We start from the raw sequence: 16,290 nt of genomic DNA on the forward strand, positions 1-16,290 counted from the left end.
CACGCACAGAGGCTTCTCCTGAAGGTCCAGGCCCAGCTCTCTTTGCTGATCCGTGTCCACCTCTCCCTCTCACTCCTGCCCTTTCTCTCTATCCCCCCCACGCCGTCTTCCACCGGGGCAGCCCCTCACTTCCAATTTGATCTCCCCTTGCCCTCTCCAGATCTCAACTCCTTTCAGCAGACCTCTAAGTGGATTGATGATGTCAGGACAGAGAGGGGCAGCGATGTCATCATCATGCTGGTGGGCAACAAGACTGACCTGGCTGATAAGAGGTAGGCCTCCTGACGCAGGGGCGGGCGCTGGGGGGTGGGGACGCTGAGTCTGTGCTCACTCAGTTTTTTAAAAAAAATATTATTTAATTATACCGTCACTCACTTTTATATAATTATTCATATACATCGTCTCATTCACATACATTGTGTTTTATATACTCATTTCTATACATTTTTGTTTTCTTGATCTGTTACTTTGTCCCAGTGCCTGTGGGAAAGGCGTCTTCACACTTGGGGGGTCTTTGAGGACACCTTGGGGAGTCCCCATCACAGTGTCTCTCAATCCGTGAAACCACCGCATCCCGCCACCAAGCAGGGTGCTGCTGTGACCTGTTCACTGGCCCAGCCCAGCAGTGCACAGAACAGTCCCCCTGGCTCCTGCTGGCCTCTGCCCCCCATGCCATCCATGCACTGTGTGAGGGGAGGTGGTGGGTGAGCATCCCAGGCCCCAGTCGGAAACATGCAGTGTTTCTGCAGAGAATGAACTTAGCCACCTTGTGCCTCTGTCTGCCTTGTTCTTCTGTGGCTTCAGGGGAAGCTCGCTCTGTTTGATGCGCCGTCCCTGCCCACCTGTGAGGATCTGATTATTTGTTGTTGTTGTTGTTGTTGTTGTTGTTGTTGTTGTTGTTACGTGCCATCGAGGCGACTGAGATTCTTTTTTTTTACTAGAACAGGGTTCAGGGCTTTTATTCATAGGGTCACCGAGTCGTGCTTGACTCGATAGCACTTAACATATAGCATGATGGAATAAACGACCTTTATTAAAACTTTTGTAAATGCTACAACACACAAACAGACGAGGAGTTTGAGTCCATGATTGTTAGGTTTAATTCACCTGTTATACCCAGTCTGTTTCCTAAAGGTAACAAAAAGGTTCTACCAAAATTACAGAGATGTGAGGCTAGGCATGTCACAGCTTTAGAAAAATGTTAGCACCTAATGCATTTAAGGCTTAAGAAAAATACAGACTAATAGGTTTTCAGCACAGTGGGAACAGGATGCTGGCGACTGAGATTCTTAGTGACCCTCTGAACAACGAATCTGAACCTGGTCCTGCCTTGTGCCGTCCTCACCTTCTCCGACGGATCCAATTTACCTGTCACTTAAACACTTTATGTCCTGAACAGCACAGATGGTGAAGCATTTGACTCCTAAATGAAGGATTTCATTTGAAATCTTCCCACCCCAGAAGTACCTCTCAAAATAGGTTTGGTAATCTGTCACAGACCCAGCAACCCTGGAGCTCAGTTCTACGCTAACTCGTTAACACATTGTTGTTGTGTCTACTGTGACTCACAGCAACCCTGTTCACAACAGATCTGAACCGTGCCTTCTCCTGTGCCGTCCTCATCATCTCTGACACACTGGAGTTTGTTTCTGCAGTCGCCGTGTCAGTCATCTCACTCAGGGTCTTCCTCTCTTTCTCTGACCCTGCACCTTTCCAAGCACGCTGTCCCTTTCCAGGGAAAAGCCTCATGTAGCAACATGCCCAAAGTAGACAAGACGAAGTTTCTATCCTTGTCTGCAAGGAGCACCCTGCTTGCGCCTTCTCCAGGACAAATCTGTTCTCTTGGCAGTCCGTGGGATATTCAGGGCTCTCCTCCAACCCCACAGCTCAGAGGCATCAGTAGTTGAAGTTGTCTCGGCAGTTGCCGGGCCATTTGAGGTGCCTCTGACTGGAGCAAATACAGTCACGGACTCTGGCAAATCGGGCTGGGCCCCCTGACCATCTCAGGGATAATCTGAATCACGTTTTGCTTGATTGGAGCCCATTGTCCTTGAATCACTTCCAGCTCATGGGGACCCTCTGTCAGCTCCCCAAGGTTGTGAGACTTCACAGGAGGAGATGGCTTACCTTTCTCCCTTAGAGAGACAGGTGGATTTGAACTGTCGACTCTCCTGTGATCATCTCAATGCATTAAGGCTGATGCCCCCAGCACTCCTGATTTATGAGAGCCCCTCCTCAAAGTGAGGAAGCCCCAGCTCCTCCCTGCCGCATCAGAAGCTTTGGGAATCCTGGGCGAGTTGCTTGTTGCCTGCTTTCTTTCTGGGGGGGAATGAGACTAATAATGCCACCGCAGAGAAAGCATATGTGACTCAAAGAGGACACGCAGTGTCCTGCTGGGCCCCTGTGCGGCCTTGGTGGTTAGCTGCTATTCAGGCTGGTTTTGATGCAGCCTGGAAGGGCTGGAGGTTCAAAGCCACCCAGCAGCTCCAAGAAAGAGGTGGCAATCTGCCCCTCCTGCTAAGAGTACGTGCTGGAAAATGCCGTGAAGCAGGTCTGCTCCATTATGCTCTGCACACATGGACTTGGGCATTGGCAATAGGGCAACAGAAGTATGACGTAACCCCACCCCAAGTCGGCCCCTGGACCTCCTCCTCCTTCTCCTCATTTATCGTTGTAGAATGGACTCATCGCTGACCCTCCAGAAGCTTTTCAGCGGCAGGAAATCCCACAGGAGGAGATTGCCCATATTTCTCTTGTGGAGCAGTTGGTGGATTCGAACTGCACGCCTTTGGAATGACAGCGCAGCTCCTTACCACTGGGCCACCAGAGCGCCCTCCTCCTAAGCTAACAAGACACTAACTAAGGAGTAGGGAGCGTGTGTGCTCCTGGGCCCCCTCTGTCCCAGAGAAATTGTGCTTGAGCGCTTGGGCAAGGACCTCTGATGTCTGAAGCTTGTCCTCGGTGTTGACCTTCTGTTCCGCTGGGCAGGCCCCTCCGCCCCTGTGGTTCCTCCCTCTGTGTTGACCAGCGGCTTCCTCCGGAGCTCACGTGCCCTCTCCCCCTCATTTCCAGACAGATCACCATTGAAGAAGGAGAGCAGCGCGCCAAAGAACTGAGCGTCATGTTCATTGAAACCAGTGCAAAGACCGGCTACAATGTGAAGCAGGTGAGGACACGGGTCCCGGCCCTGCCTGACCGTGGAGGCCTGCAGAAGGACGCAGGCGTGGGCAGTGACAGGCTTAGCCCTGTGGTACCCAGAGGACCTAGCAACAGGGTTAGGAAGGAACCGATGAGAGTAAGAATAATGCCACTCAGTGGGGGACAGGCTGACCTCCAGAGCTGATACAGCATGCAAGGTGGGCCACCTGGCAGACACCGGTCATTAGCCACCGTGTACATTGACCAGCGAAGAAAGACCTCGGCTTTCATTCCCCGAGTGTCCATCCATTCGGCTCTCGTGTGGCAGAAAGATACAATATCTCCCCAGCATCTCCCCTCAGCTCTGGACATAGGATGCAGAAATTCAATTCAGTCAGCATTTTGGAGAGCTCAGGACTTATCCTCCACAAGTGTTCTGATGTGTGGAGGCTGTTAGAATTCACAGAAGGTAGGAGCCTCTAGACTCAAAACAGAGATGCTTTGAGCAGGTGGAAAGGGAGTGAGCCTTGGGGCATCAGTGCTTAACCAGGGAGCCCACGGGTAGGATTCAGCAGGGAGTGGACGTGAGTTGGAACAAATGCCATCTTCTCCTCACTGACCTTTTCCGAATAGCATTTCCTTCAGTGATGAATGTCGGTAACAGATTTCAGTGGCGTTAGCAGTTCCCGAAGTGGTAACCGTGACCAGTTCAGAGATATGTTCGTATCACTGTAATGTTGTTGCTATTGTTGTTGTTGTTGTGTGCTGCCAAGTTAGAACTTGCTTACAGCTGACCCTTCAGCAGATTTTTCCAGAGGCTGTAAATCTCTCGGGAGGAGATTGCCCATCTCTGTCCAACGGAGCAGCTGGTAGATTCGAACCCCGTGCCTTTACAGACATCCTGAAATGCCATTTATACTCGTTAGTACTTCAGAATCACTGCACTTGTTAGACCCACTGATCCATCTTGCTCTTTAATATGTTATTAAGAAGCACAAATGTTGCTCGTCGGAAGTTTATATTTTAAATATCTTAGGCATTTATTTCAGCATTAATCCAGTTCTCTGTGATTAATTCTACACATTTAAAAACATTCTTTTTTTTTTCAATTTTACTTTATTATATTTTGTCTGTGTACCGTCAGATCAGATCTGACTGGTACAGGAGGAGATTGCCCCTCCTTCTCCAGCAGAGCATCTGGTGGATTTGAACCATGTGTCTCTGGTATTGCAGTGCAGCTTCTTGCCACTAGGCCACCAGAGCTCCCTTTAAAAACATTCTAAAAAGGAGTCCACAGGCTTCAAAGGGGTCTACAGATTTAAAAAAAAATGGCTCCCTCCAGGCTGTAAAGTACGTGGATGTGATGAAGAAGGAGAGTGTCAAGGTTAACAGCATGAGCTCAGTGAGGAGTCTGGCTTGAGGGGGACCTAGAGGACCATCCAGGAGTTCAGCCATGACTTTGACCTTCTGACTTCAGTGATGGTTCATTCAGACCACAAGGCTATGCTAAGTGAAATAGGGAAGGAGGGATGCAGGAAGCAAAGAGACACAGAGAAATAACAGCCAGGGACAGTCCAGGGCCTCAGATCTCCCAGGGTACAGTGCTCCCCACAACTGGACTGCCCTTGATATTACTTCAGAGACAAGCTAGGGCCCCAGATCTCCCAGGACACAGTGCTCCCTACAACTGGGCTGCCCTTGATATTACTTCAGGGACAGTCCAGGCCCCCAGATCTCCCAGGGTACAATGCTCCCCACAGCTTGGCTGCCCTTGATATTACTTCAGGGACAGTCCAGGCCCCCAGATCTCCCAGGGCAGAGTGCTCCCCACAGCTGGGCTGCCCTTGATATTACTCCAAGGACAGTCCAGGCCCCCAGATCTCCCAGGGTACAATGCTCCCCACAGCTTAGCTGCCCTTGATACTACTCCAGGGACAGTCCAGGCCCCCAGATCTCCCAGGGCACAATGCTCCCCACAGCTGGGCTGCCCTTGATACTACTCCAGTTACATTCACTTCTTTCCCAGCCCCTTTCAATGAAAAGCAGCTGAAACTGTCACCAAGGATGCTGTCTCCCAGGACTTTAATACTCTGAAAGACACAGAGGTGATGGGGGAACCCCCACCCAGGTACAGGCCCCGCCCTCAGAGCACACAGTCAACCAAAGACAAGAGAGTGGAGCCCACCTGTCCCCCCAGTTAGGATGAGAAAAGGCAAGGTGGTGGAGAGTCAGCTCAGAGGAGAGGGGCCCCACAGGAAGCACCAGGCAGGCCAGGGGCACAAGGACAGGCCAGACCTCATTACATGTCTCCCTCTCTCTCACCAGCTCTTCCGACGTGTGGCATCGGCCCTGCCGGGGATGGAGAATGTCCAGGAAAAGAGCAAAGAAGGGAGTATCCTTTTCCTGTTGACAAATGAGTGGAACAGTGGACAGGAGCGGGCATGTACCTGTGTGCTCATCCACTTCACACTTTATTGCAAGACGTAGGCACCCCCTGGGCTGCCTGCCCCGCGTCCCCGGGTTAACGGGCATGGGATGGGGCAGCCCTGTGCTCTCGGGGTGCTCCTTTGTTTAGGGCTGCAGCTGTACTCCCTGGTCTTTGAGCTTTTATAGTGCTAACCATCTGTGATGCTTTTATCTGTCCTGTGCGTGAGGATAGCGAAGGGATGTGTATGGAGTGGTGGTGGAGATAAGCTCCTACCCTCACCCTGCTTTTCTCCCCACCCTGCTTCTCCCCCACCCCCGCTTCTCCCCCTCCTCACCTGCTTCTTCACAGTATGTTGTGCTTGCAAGTATAAGAAAGATTCCTTATAAGAAAGATTTCTCGCCGTCCCCTTTTCCTTATGACTCAGGGTGAAGTCTCTCTCAGGGAGGAGTGATAGGGAATGGCAAAGGACACACTGACAAAGAAGATTAATCAGAACTGGCTTTGACAAGCACTGTGGCATTTGGACAAGAACAAACTGGGAGGAGGGTGGAGAGAATAGTGCAGCAATGAGTGAGTGGAGGCCCAAAATCTCTGTAAATGTTTATGAAAATTAATAAAATATAATTATAGGAAAAAAAATAAAAAAAAAAAGAAAGATTTCTACACAGGGAGGATAGGATTTCAGCCTGGTTAAGTCTGTTTAGTACGAGAGCCAACTCCCCAAAGGGTGCCTCCTCCTATGCTATGCAGGCCCCCCCCTCAAGCCCACTGCCCATGCACAGCCCTCCCAGCTCCCTGGTGCTGTGTGGAGCACGTCTACACATCGCAGCCTAAAGCTGAGGCAATATCTCAGCAACTGAAAGGTTCAGAGAGGTCATCTGACTTTCCCGACGTCACACAGCGTGTGGGTTGTGAAGTTAGGATCTGCATTCACTCTTGCTTCCTCCACAGGCAGAGCTGTTCCGTTCTGGGACGCTGTGTCCTTCCCAGGGTATCTGAGATCATAGGAGGGCCGTGTGGGTAGGTGAGGGCACTGCTCATAGACGCCTACTTGCACGAGGCTGCCGGGTGAGGAAGCAGTCAAGTGTCCCTCTGTGTCAGCTCCCGGAGCCTGGGCTCGCACTGCCTGACCTGTGTACCTCGGGCAGCAAAGTACCCTCATTTAACAGCTTCCAGGCGCCCTCCCCTCCCAGGGTAGACACCTGTGACTGAGCAGAAAAGTGTCACAGGAAGTGCTGAAGGGCTGCGTCAGACTGAGGAGAAGAAAAACAACCACAAAAATATTGGATAGCTTGATGTTAGCAAAGTGAAGACGATGTCAAATCTCCACTTCCTTTCACATGCCTGAAACCTCCTGGTACTGGAGTTGCCGTGGGAGCAGAGGCCCACCAGGCAGTGTGAGAGTTAGGGTTGCTGCAGAAGGAAGTGGGGCCCCCTTCCATCCCTATGCACACTCTTCAGCAGCTTCGAGCCCCCCTGGTGGGTCAGGTAGACTCTCAATGAGCAGATATACTGAGGTCCCGCAGTCTGCATGTCTCTGAGCTTGAGTGGTTGTGAGCCCCGCAGTCCAGTCGCAGAGGGGAAAAGCATAGGCTCGGATGCTGGTCTGCACCCCCCCGTCCCACCCCCCGCCCCGTGGTTCTCAGTAGCTCTAATCCTTCAGGGCGGAGCACCGACCCACCAGGTTGTGGTGTCGTGTAGCATACAGGCTCCTTTGAGATGCCAGGAACACCTGAGACATCATGAGAGTCCGTGCTCTGCACGTGAGCGTGGCACAGGCAGCCTGGTGTCCACCCCACTGGCTTCGCAGACCTGCCAAGGGGACCTGGGTCCCTCCGTCGGTTCTGCACAGTCACCATCTGTTTCACAACCTCCCTGAGGCCCACTGTGGATGGCTCTGTGCTGGATCCACAAGCCAGGCTCAGCTCAGGGTAAAAGCTGATGTGCTTTTACCATCCTGGGCTGTCTGGGGGCTCATTCAGTTTGAGGCCCCTTGAAGAGAAAGCACAGGCAGATTGCGGGTGGACTGCAGAGAGAGATGTGGCCCATGGCCCTTTCAGCTTGGGTAGGGTGTCCCTTTCAGGTATGGGACCTCACACTGTCACACTCCCTGGAGCCAGCTGCCAGGGGTGCCTCCTTCCAGTCCAGTGCTTGAAACAAGCCCTCAAGAGCCCAGGCGGGGTCAGGGACCATCTGGTTCTGCTGGACGGTGCATGATGTTGTTGTGAGCTGTTGAGCCAGAACCGACCCATTGCGGTTACCACAGCAGGTTTTCAGAGGTTGTTAATCACACGGGAGGAGATTGCCCATCCTTCTCCCGTGGAGCAGCTGGTGGATTTAAACCACGTGCCTTCGGGATTGTAGCGCAGCTTCTTACCACTAGGCCACCAATCCAGGTCAGGGAGAATGACACCGGCGGGGTCCCACAGGGCGTGGTCCTCAGCTGCAATGAAGTCTGGTTGCATGTCAGGCTGATACCTCAAGACGTTTAAATGGCTGGTTTCAGTCTGGTGGAGGTAGAGGGAACAGCCTGGTTGCACATTGTGAACCTGACCCTCTAGGAGCTCTCATTGGTGCTTCTCCAGCCCACCCCCCAAAGAAAAGAACTTGAACATAGCCTGCGCTTTGGCCGTTCTCCACAGATGCTGTTTCTCAGACACTCTCTGCACCGCACCCTCCAGGATGTCAGTGACCGAGCTGAGACTGTCCATGCTGTGACTAGGGCAGTGTCCCCCTCAACGGTAACCGCTAAGCATTGAAGGCACCTGTGTGCACCAGAGGCTGATTATTTTGCAAATGTTGTTGTGTTGTTGTTGTCTTTTGATTGTTTTATGAGTTGAGCACGACTCATAGCGAACTTCTGAACAAAAGGCCTGAAGCCCATCTCCAGCTGTCGACATTTATCAATGTTGATAGAGTTTCCGGAGGCATGTTGTTTAGGAAGTGGATATACCACCCCTGCTTTCAAGCCTATCGTAGGATGTTATTGGTTGAGTCGCCTGCAAGTGCATAGATAGTTGTTGTTCTGTGTTGTCAAGATGCCTGCCACTCATAGCCACCCTGTGTATGACAGCTCTGGAGCCTGCCCTGTCCTGAACCAGTCTCGCTGACTCCTTCGCACCAGCCTCCATCGCCCATAAATCTGGAGGCTTTTTCTCCTGAGGAACCTCTGGGTAGTCTCGAACTTCTGAATCTTCCAGCTAGTTGAATGCATTAACCGTTTGCATCATTCAGGGAGTCCGTAGCCCATGTATTCCTGTGTTTTCAACTGGGAGGATTCTGGATGCATCCCGAATCCCTGCTTTCCCGTGGTTACTGCACCTCCAGTGTGCTCTGGAGAGGGACCGAGAGGTGGCGAGGTGAGTGCCCTGAGCACCCGTCCCCAGGGAGGCCCTTCAGGAAGGGACTCTGAGTAGGGTCCAGGCAGTGATGCTGTGCCCAGGATATCACATTGTAGGGAGAAGAGGGATCTGAGTGGGTATCTGCTGAGGAACAGCGGCGATGACCAGGGCTTGGGCGGGGATGCTCGGGGCGGAGTCGGGGTGGCATCCGTGTGGCGGTCATTCCTCCTTAGCACAGCCTCTTGCAGTGATTGACATCAAGCTGGACAAGCCCCCGGAGCCCCCTGCCAGCGAGGGCGGCTGCTCTTGCTAATGCAGACCCTGCCTGGGCCAGGCTTCCTTCCCAGCTCCTCGCTTGTTGAGTTGCTTCCTATTGGTTAGCTTCCTAAAGGGAGTGGGGTGGGAAGTGAGTTACGGAGATGGCAGATTTTTTCTTTTCCCTCTGTCATTAGGAGTAGGGCGGGGTGGGGAGGGAGGCTGGGGTATCAGGGGTCTTGTCCGTCTTAACAGCTGTTACTCAAACAACTATTTTTTGGTTTGGTTGTAATATATTGTATACTTTATTAAGATTGCCAAAAACTGTTAAAATTAAAAAAAAAAATTTAAATCCTATGTATACAACTTTTTGCCAGATAAAAGATGTAGTCATTTTTATTTGAAAGATGTGCTTTGGTTTGGTTTGGTTTTGTATATTTGTAAACCTCTAGAGAAACCCTCTCCACACACACCTCCTCCTTCCTGGTCTCTAGATATCACCGCTGCCTTCCCCCACTTCCCCACCCCAATTCAGTAAAACAATTAATTGGGTGAGCCAGGAAAGGCTCCAATCCCGGGCCACGTGGCCCAGACAAACCAGAATCCCCCATCTGAGCCCCACATGGTTAAAAAAAATCGAACATTGGTTGAGCCATCCAGCCTCTGAAGAGAGGAAGCTGTGACTCCGTCCTCTGCCAGGGCCTGAAGGGGGACGTCAGCGAGGGTCCTGAGACGGAATTAAGGCCTGTGGGCTGCAGGGAACCCAGCAGCGGGCTCTGCTTCCCGTCCCCTGAGAAGCCTTCCGGAGGACGGAAGACGCTTGCTCTCGGCAGCATGGTGACGTCTGTGGCTGTCTGTTGATGGCAGGGCAGGCGGGTATCGGAAGGATGGGGTGCTGTGCAGGTTGTGGTGAAGTGGGGTTTATAGACTGGGAACGCTGTGTGGGTCAGAAAAGGCGTTAGCTTTTGGGGCTGAATCTGAGGGAAGGACTGACAGAAAGGTGATGTGCTATGCGGCCATGTGCCACCTGAAAGCCCTGCCCTGGAGCTGGGTGTCAGGAAGGATGCAGCCCGGGGGAACAGCCCCCCAGATGGCTGGGGAGCATTGTCTCCTTGGAAGTCCCAGTTCTCCAACCTCACTGCCTGATAATACCGAGTACCGTTCTGGAAATCCGCCTCCTGGGTGATTTTGTTTGTTTGTTTTGTTTTCCAACCATTGGCACAGTGGAAACCCTGATACGCTCTCGTTTACTGATTCTGTGGAGCACTGTGGTTTGCCTGTGGGGACGGGAGAGGCGGGATCCCACCTCAGAGCCATCTCTAGCGTTCTCCCATCACTCCTGAGAAGGCCTCAAGCCTGAGGACTCGTAGAATCTCTGAAGAGAACTCTCTCCTCCCGGTAGATGATGTTACTCATTTGGCCAGCATTGCAGAGAGAGCCGGACTCACGGGCCCTGACCCTGTGCAGGAAGTCAGGCTGGGGGTGGGGAGTGTGGCCCAGACAGTAAACCCCACCCTCCAGTCTGGCCTTGCCTCTTCGTTCAGGCTGCTGACGGATGTCATTGACGGAGGGTCTTAATAAGCACCTCTAGGGTTGCAGGTGGTGCACACACACCCCTACCATAAAGACGGGACTCCAACAAGGCTCTTGGAATGAAATACGGAACTGCTCAGACCACAGACCCACAAGGGCAGACAGTCATGAAGCTGAACTTGGCATCATATGTTGATCCCACCCTGGGGCCAGCCACAGGCGTTTTCAGCCTAGGAAAGTGTATGTCACAGTTAACATTTCAAATGGAATTTATCCACCGATAAGAGATTGAAATCAGGATTCCGCCCCCTGAGCTCATCTTCCAGCAGGCGAAGACCAATGTGCAAACCTAATCCTGATGTTGTGTGTTTTAAGTTTTCTAAGTGTGTACATAACTATATATAGATCGACCTGTGTATACACACCCCTTCCACAGACACATTTCTCACACAGAGATGCGTGTGTTTGCTGTATATTCTTGGTTCTCCTGCTTTTCACGTTGGAACTTGTGATTAACAGTTTTGGAAACTCAAACGTAACTACAACGTGTTGAAATAAGAGATACTATTGTTCGATAATTTGTGATTGTCTTGCCATCAATAAAATAATGCATAGATGTGTTGAAGTAGAGGCATAAACCACTCACAAGAATATCTCCACCATCTCTCTCTCTCTGTACTTTTATGCATGGGTGTGCAAGCCTGTGTGGGCTAGTACCCCCCCACCCCGGGCACACACACCCCCAAGTGGTGCTTGTGATGTCAGAAGTGCTTAGTTACATCACAAAGATTTCTCAGAGTCCGTGTTACAGCATCTGGCCCTGTTGATGGTTCATGCCGTCTGCGGTGGCCTCTCCAGAACCCTCTCCCTGGTGTGCAGCGTGTCAGTGAATGAATGGATGGCAGGTTTTTCCTTTCTTGGCACTAAAGAGTAGCTTAGCTTCTCAGAAACCGTTCCTGTAAAACAGAAATAGGAGCTCAGTTCCCTCCCCGTGTGCACACACATCCAAGGCTCCGTGGACTGTTGTGTTCATTCAGCGGGCCTCATGGGGCAGTAAGAAACAAGGTAGACACTGAGTGCTTGGTGGGCTGGGCTAGGCCCTGGCACTGCGTCTCCCTGGCTTCTCCCCAGCCCAGTGGGGACAACGCTGAGGGCCGTTTCCCACTACAGTCTTCTCATCTGAGCTGCCCCATGCCATTGCTCTGCTTTTCCTCGGGATCAGTTTCCACCCCCAATTTCCAGAATTCTGTTAAGGCAGCCTGGTTTCTCCCACCAGAGTGCATCTGGTCCTTGTTTTTCGTCCTGAGTGAGCAGCCTCGTGGTCCTTTTCCTTAGAGTCAGGAACTTGACTCAGAGCTGGGGCTTCAGTAAGAAAGGAAGGGTTCACCGAAGCCACAAAGGGGATGTCTCGAGATTGCTTCAGCACCCCCAGTAAGAGTATTGTATCTTTGCTCCTTCCAGATGGGCTGGGAAAGGGCCAAGTGCATGTTAGCTCAGGACTTCATCTCAAATTAGTCATTCAGTCCCTCATTCTGAACCCAGAAATGGGCACATCATCTCTCTCCCCCTCCATGTTGGTTTTGGGGATCTCAGGAGTCAGGAAAGCCTCCCGTTCCCAATGGCATAAAAAAAATTGAGTGAAATATGAAAAAAGCACACACACACACACACACACACACACACACACATGCACGCACGCACGCACGCACGCGTACACATGCACCAGAATGAAAGGGTGAAGTCTGCATTCTGAGCACTGGAACCACGCAAGCACGGTGGCGTAGCCCAACATCAGCCTCACGGGTGATTTTCCAAAAGTTTCCTTCGAACAGAGCCCCCCCTTTTCTGTTGTTGCCCCCCCTCTGTCTTGGATATGAAGGGCAATGGTCACAGCAGGTCACAACTCTGAGGGGACAGTGTTGCTTGTTTCAGTGTCCCACAGGCAAGCGAGAGGACAGGTAGTCTGCATGTCTCCCAGGCCCATGCAGGCAGCTCTGTGCCTCGACCAGGGTAGGGTTCTGTGTTCAGCAGTTTCCAGACTACCTCTTCCCCAACTCATAAGGCCTTGTCCTCTTACTAAACCATGTCCTATCCCATAGGCAGGGAATCAGAAGGCTGACTTGCTCATGAGCCCCCAGCAGGTTGGAAGCCAAGTTTCATACTAAATATTTGTAATAAACAGAATGTTATTTCAGGTTATGAGGGAGGCTGGTACCAACTGGAGTTAATCCTGAAGCACTAAGGCAATCCTTAAGCGTTTACAGGATTCTTGCATTGTATTTGCTGACCCCTCCCTCCTGAGTTAAGCAGAAGCTTTTCAATAGAAAAAGCTTAGCTTCACCTGCATTGTATTCTCTTTGTGATTTACTCCCTGACAATTTTCGATAAAGACAAGGGAAGCTGGGGTCGTTGTGTCAGTTTGCTTCAGTTGGAGAACTGTTCGCCTCCTGCTTTACCTGTTTTCTCCTACATTCTTGGTGTTCTGTCTCATTATTAATACTTCTAAAAATACTTGACCCTCGGTCTGCAACATTCTGGAGCCCAAACACCAGCAGGTTGGAAGTAAACCACATCCGTGGTGGTCTCCATCCGTCGCTGGCCCATGTCTGCACAGGTGTGACCGTGTGCGCACAGCGAAGGACTCTGGTGCATGGATGTTCCCCAATGTCATCTCTGATGAGGATGGAAAATTCTTTCCAGCACATCTCTAGTTAGCTGGGAGAGAATCCCGGTGAATTTTGAGCTCCCCCACCTCAAAAATTTGGCAGTCCCCAAGTCCGGTATCGTTTTGGGCACCCATTGAGTTGTTTTGTCTGAGCAAGTCCCTTAGGTATTTGAAAACCTTGGGCTCTCGATGTGCAGACTCCCTGGACTCCAGACACTGGGTCCCAGCAGGCTGTGGTGCATTTAGAAAACCTTGCCTGGAGGTTTGAGTGGGAGGTTGGAAGCCGCCAGCGCAGCAAAGGTCAGGCTGCCATCTTTGAAGTGTGTGTCACCTTGTCCCCTCACCAACCCCATAGAGTGAACGGCTGGGAGGAGCACAGAGGGTGGCGTTTCCACCTCTTAACCAGCTCAGAAGGCAATAGCAGCCATATTGACTTTACATAAAACTGTGTAAAAACATGGAAAAGACTCAGCATGTTGGTCAAACAATAAACTGTCCCCTAATTCTCAATGTGAAGCCTCTTGTCTTTGTCTTTTTCATGGGTGTCATCGGGAAGGTGGGGGCGGTTCAGAAGGATTTCCTCAAGTGCAAGCAAGGATCATGCATGTTAGATATAAAAAAAGAGCGCAAGGGAGAGAAAGAAAGAAAGGAATTGGTCCCAAGAAACAAACAGGCCTTTATTGCCCGGTCTGAGAGGGACGCCAAGTGACCTGGCCACAAAACATGAGGACAGGATCAAAATGGCACACGGGCAGTTTGAGGGGGGGGTCCTTTTTATTGGGGTTCTGGGAAGGACTAAGATGGTACTTCTCGGATTTTGGCACGTTAATTAAGTTAGGCTTTAGCTTTTTTATTCAAGCTCAGACTCTTATCATGATCCATTGTTTGGTCTGGTCTTTGATGTGCTTAGGTGTTACAAGTTTCTCAGGAAGTGATCAAGCTTGGGGGGCGGGGGGGGGGCCGGCAACTGCCGTGTATTCTTTCTTCAATGTGTCCTCTCTGTTATCTGCAAAGAATGCCCACTTCCCAGCGTCCTCCATTGCTTCCTCCTCTCGGCCTCTCAGCTTACTCTGAAGGGGGAAGATGGAGCCTACGGATGAAGCTGGATGGACACTCATTTCCACCCCATCTTCTCCATTCTGAAAAAAGCCTGGTGAGCAGGTGACTGTAAGAGGTGTGTGGGCTTGCTTTTCATCTCTGCTCTTCAGTCACCATGGTGAGCAGGAAGGGGTGTACAGGCACTAGATGGCTTTTGCTAGGTGCCCTTGAGTCAAAGACCCCCAGCAAGCCCGGGAAAAACAGAGCTGGACCCTGTGGTATCCTGACCACCTCGGACATCCTTGAGCCCATTGTTACAGTCACTGTGTGAGTTCATCTCGTTAAGGAGCCCCACTCCCCTTTGCCGACCCTCCACCTTTGCCTCTTCTAACCACATATCCAAAGTATTTGAGACAGTGATTGATCATCCCTACCCTGGCTGCCCCTTCTCCAGGACATATCTCTTTCTTTGTACTCCATGGACTAGTCAGCACTCTTCTCCAACACCACAACTCAAGGGCATTGATTCTTTTCCTGTCCTCTTTATTCCTTGCCCAATTTTCCATTGCATTGCAAATAATTGAAAAGATTAGTGTTTGGATCAGGTGTACCTTAATCTTCAAACTGACACCATTGCTCTTCAGCACTTTGAGGAGGTCCCTGACAGCAGATTTTCCTGATGCAATGCATCATTTGATTTTCTGGATGCTGGTGCCAAGGGTATTGATTGATCCAAGCCAGATTAAATTATTGACTACTCTAATCTTCTCTCCATCTACCATGATGTTGCCTGTTGGCCCAGTGGGGAGGATTTTTTCCCCCTTAATGTTGAGACGTCAGTTGGGCCAATTGGCAGCATCAGGATGGATGGTGAAGAGATTGAGATTGTTCACAGCTTTAGTTTGCTTGGCACTAACAGCCAAGAAATGAAAAGACATATTGTGATGAGAAAGCCTGCCATTAGGGACCTCTCCAGAGTATTGAAAAGCAATAGTGTCACTCTGGAGACTAAGGTGTGCCTGATGCAGGCCATGGTCTTTGCAATCACTTGCTGTGCATCAGAGACCTGGACAATGACTAGGGAGGATAGAAGGAAAATTGATGACTTTGAGCTGTGATGCTGGAGAAGAATATTGAATGTACATACCATGGACTGCTAAGAACACGGACAGGTTCATCCTGAGAGGGTTAAACAAGGCTGCTCTTTGGCGACAAGGTTTCTGAGGCTTCATCTGACATACTTTGGACATGTTGCAAGGAGGGCCCAGCCCTTGGAGAGGGGCATCATGCTGGGAGGATGGGGAGACAGCACAGGAAAGAAAGACCCTCTATGAGGTGGATTGATTCAGTGACTGGAGTAATAGGGGTGGGTGTGTAAGAGGCAATGCGATTGGCACAGGATAGAGCAGGGTTTAGGGCTGTTGTACGTAGGGTCGCTATGGAGTTGCAGATGACTTGATGACACATAGCAATGTTGAGACATAACTAGGAATCTCTTCTTTTTAGTGACTTTCTGAAAGCCATTAAAAGGCAAAGATTTCAGGTGACCTTTCAGGTGCTATTAAGCTGCTAGATCACGTGGTGGCTGTTCTGGGAGGTCTCTGTACTCGCACACAGGGAGGCTCTGACACTGCCATGTTTGTTGTACGGACAGTTGTCTCATTTACGAGCATACCCAGTCCACCTGTCCTGCCGGGCAGCCCTTTCCACTTGCCCTTCATCTTGGGAGAAAATGGAAGGGTTTTGCCTATATGCCTGTTGGGTTGGAAAAAAAGGACACCATGAGAACCAGCGCACCCATTTGACCGCATACACCCATGGCACCAGAAAGTGTTCCCAAAGGCCTCACCTGGCCCATGCCCTCACATGCAGGATGGTTGACCTCACCTGGC

The 16,290-nt window shown here is 51.0% G+C and overlaps 1 protein-coding gene across 1 annotated transcript in view; it reads left to right on the plus strand.

Moving 5' to 3' along the window:
- RAB6B (RAB6B, member RAS oncogene family) overlaps positions 1-9,497 on the plus strand; it is a 50,953-nt gene extending 41,456 nt beyond the window's left edge. Inside the window, exons 6-9 of the mRNA XM_006883377.1 lie at positions 161-272; positions 3,073-3,166; positions 5,464-5,530; positions 9,156-9,497. Of these exons, the coding sequence (XP_006883439.1) occupies positions 161-272; positions 3,073-3,166; positions 5,464-5,530; positions 9,156-9,220 (338 nt within the window). The 3' untranslated portion in view covers positions 9,221-9,497. The remainder of the gene's footprint in view (positions 1-160; positions 273-3,072; positions 3,167-5,463; positions 5,531-9,155) is intronic.
- The last annotated feature ends 6,793 nt before the right edge of the window (positions 9,498-16,290 follow it).

This window comes from Elephantulus edwardii, unplaced genomic scaffold (genome assembly GCF_000299155.1).
Source record: "Elephantulus edwardii isolate Elephantulus edwardi_28Jun2011 unplaced genomic scaffold, EleEdw1.0 scaffold00027, whole genome shotgun sequence".
NCBI classification, from domain to species: domain Eukaryota; kingdom Metazoa; phylum Chordata; class Mammalia; order Macroscelidea; family Macroscelididae; genus Elephantulus; species Elephantulus edwardii.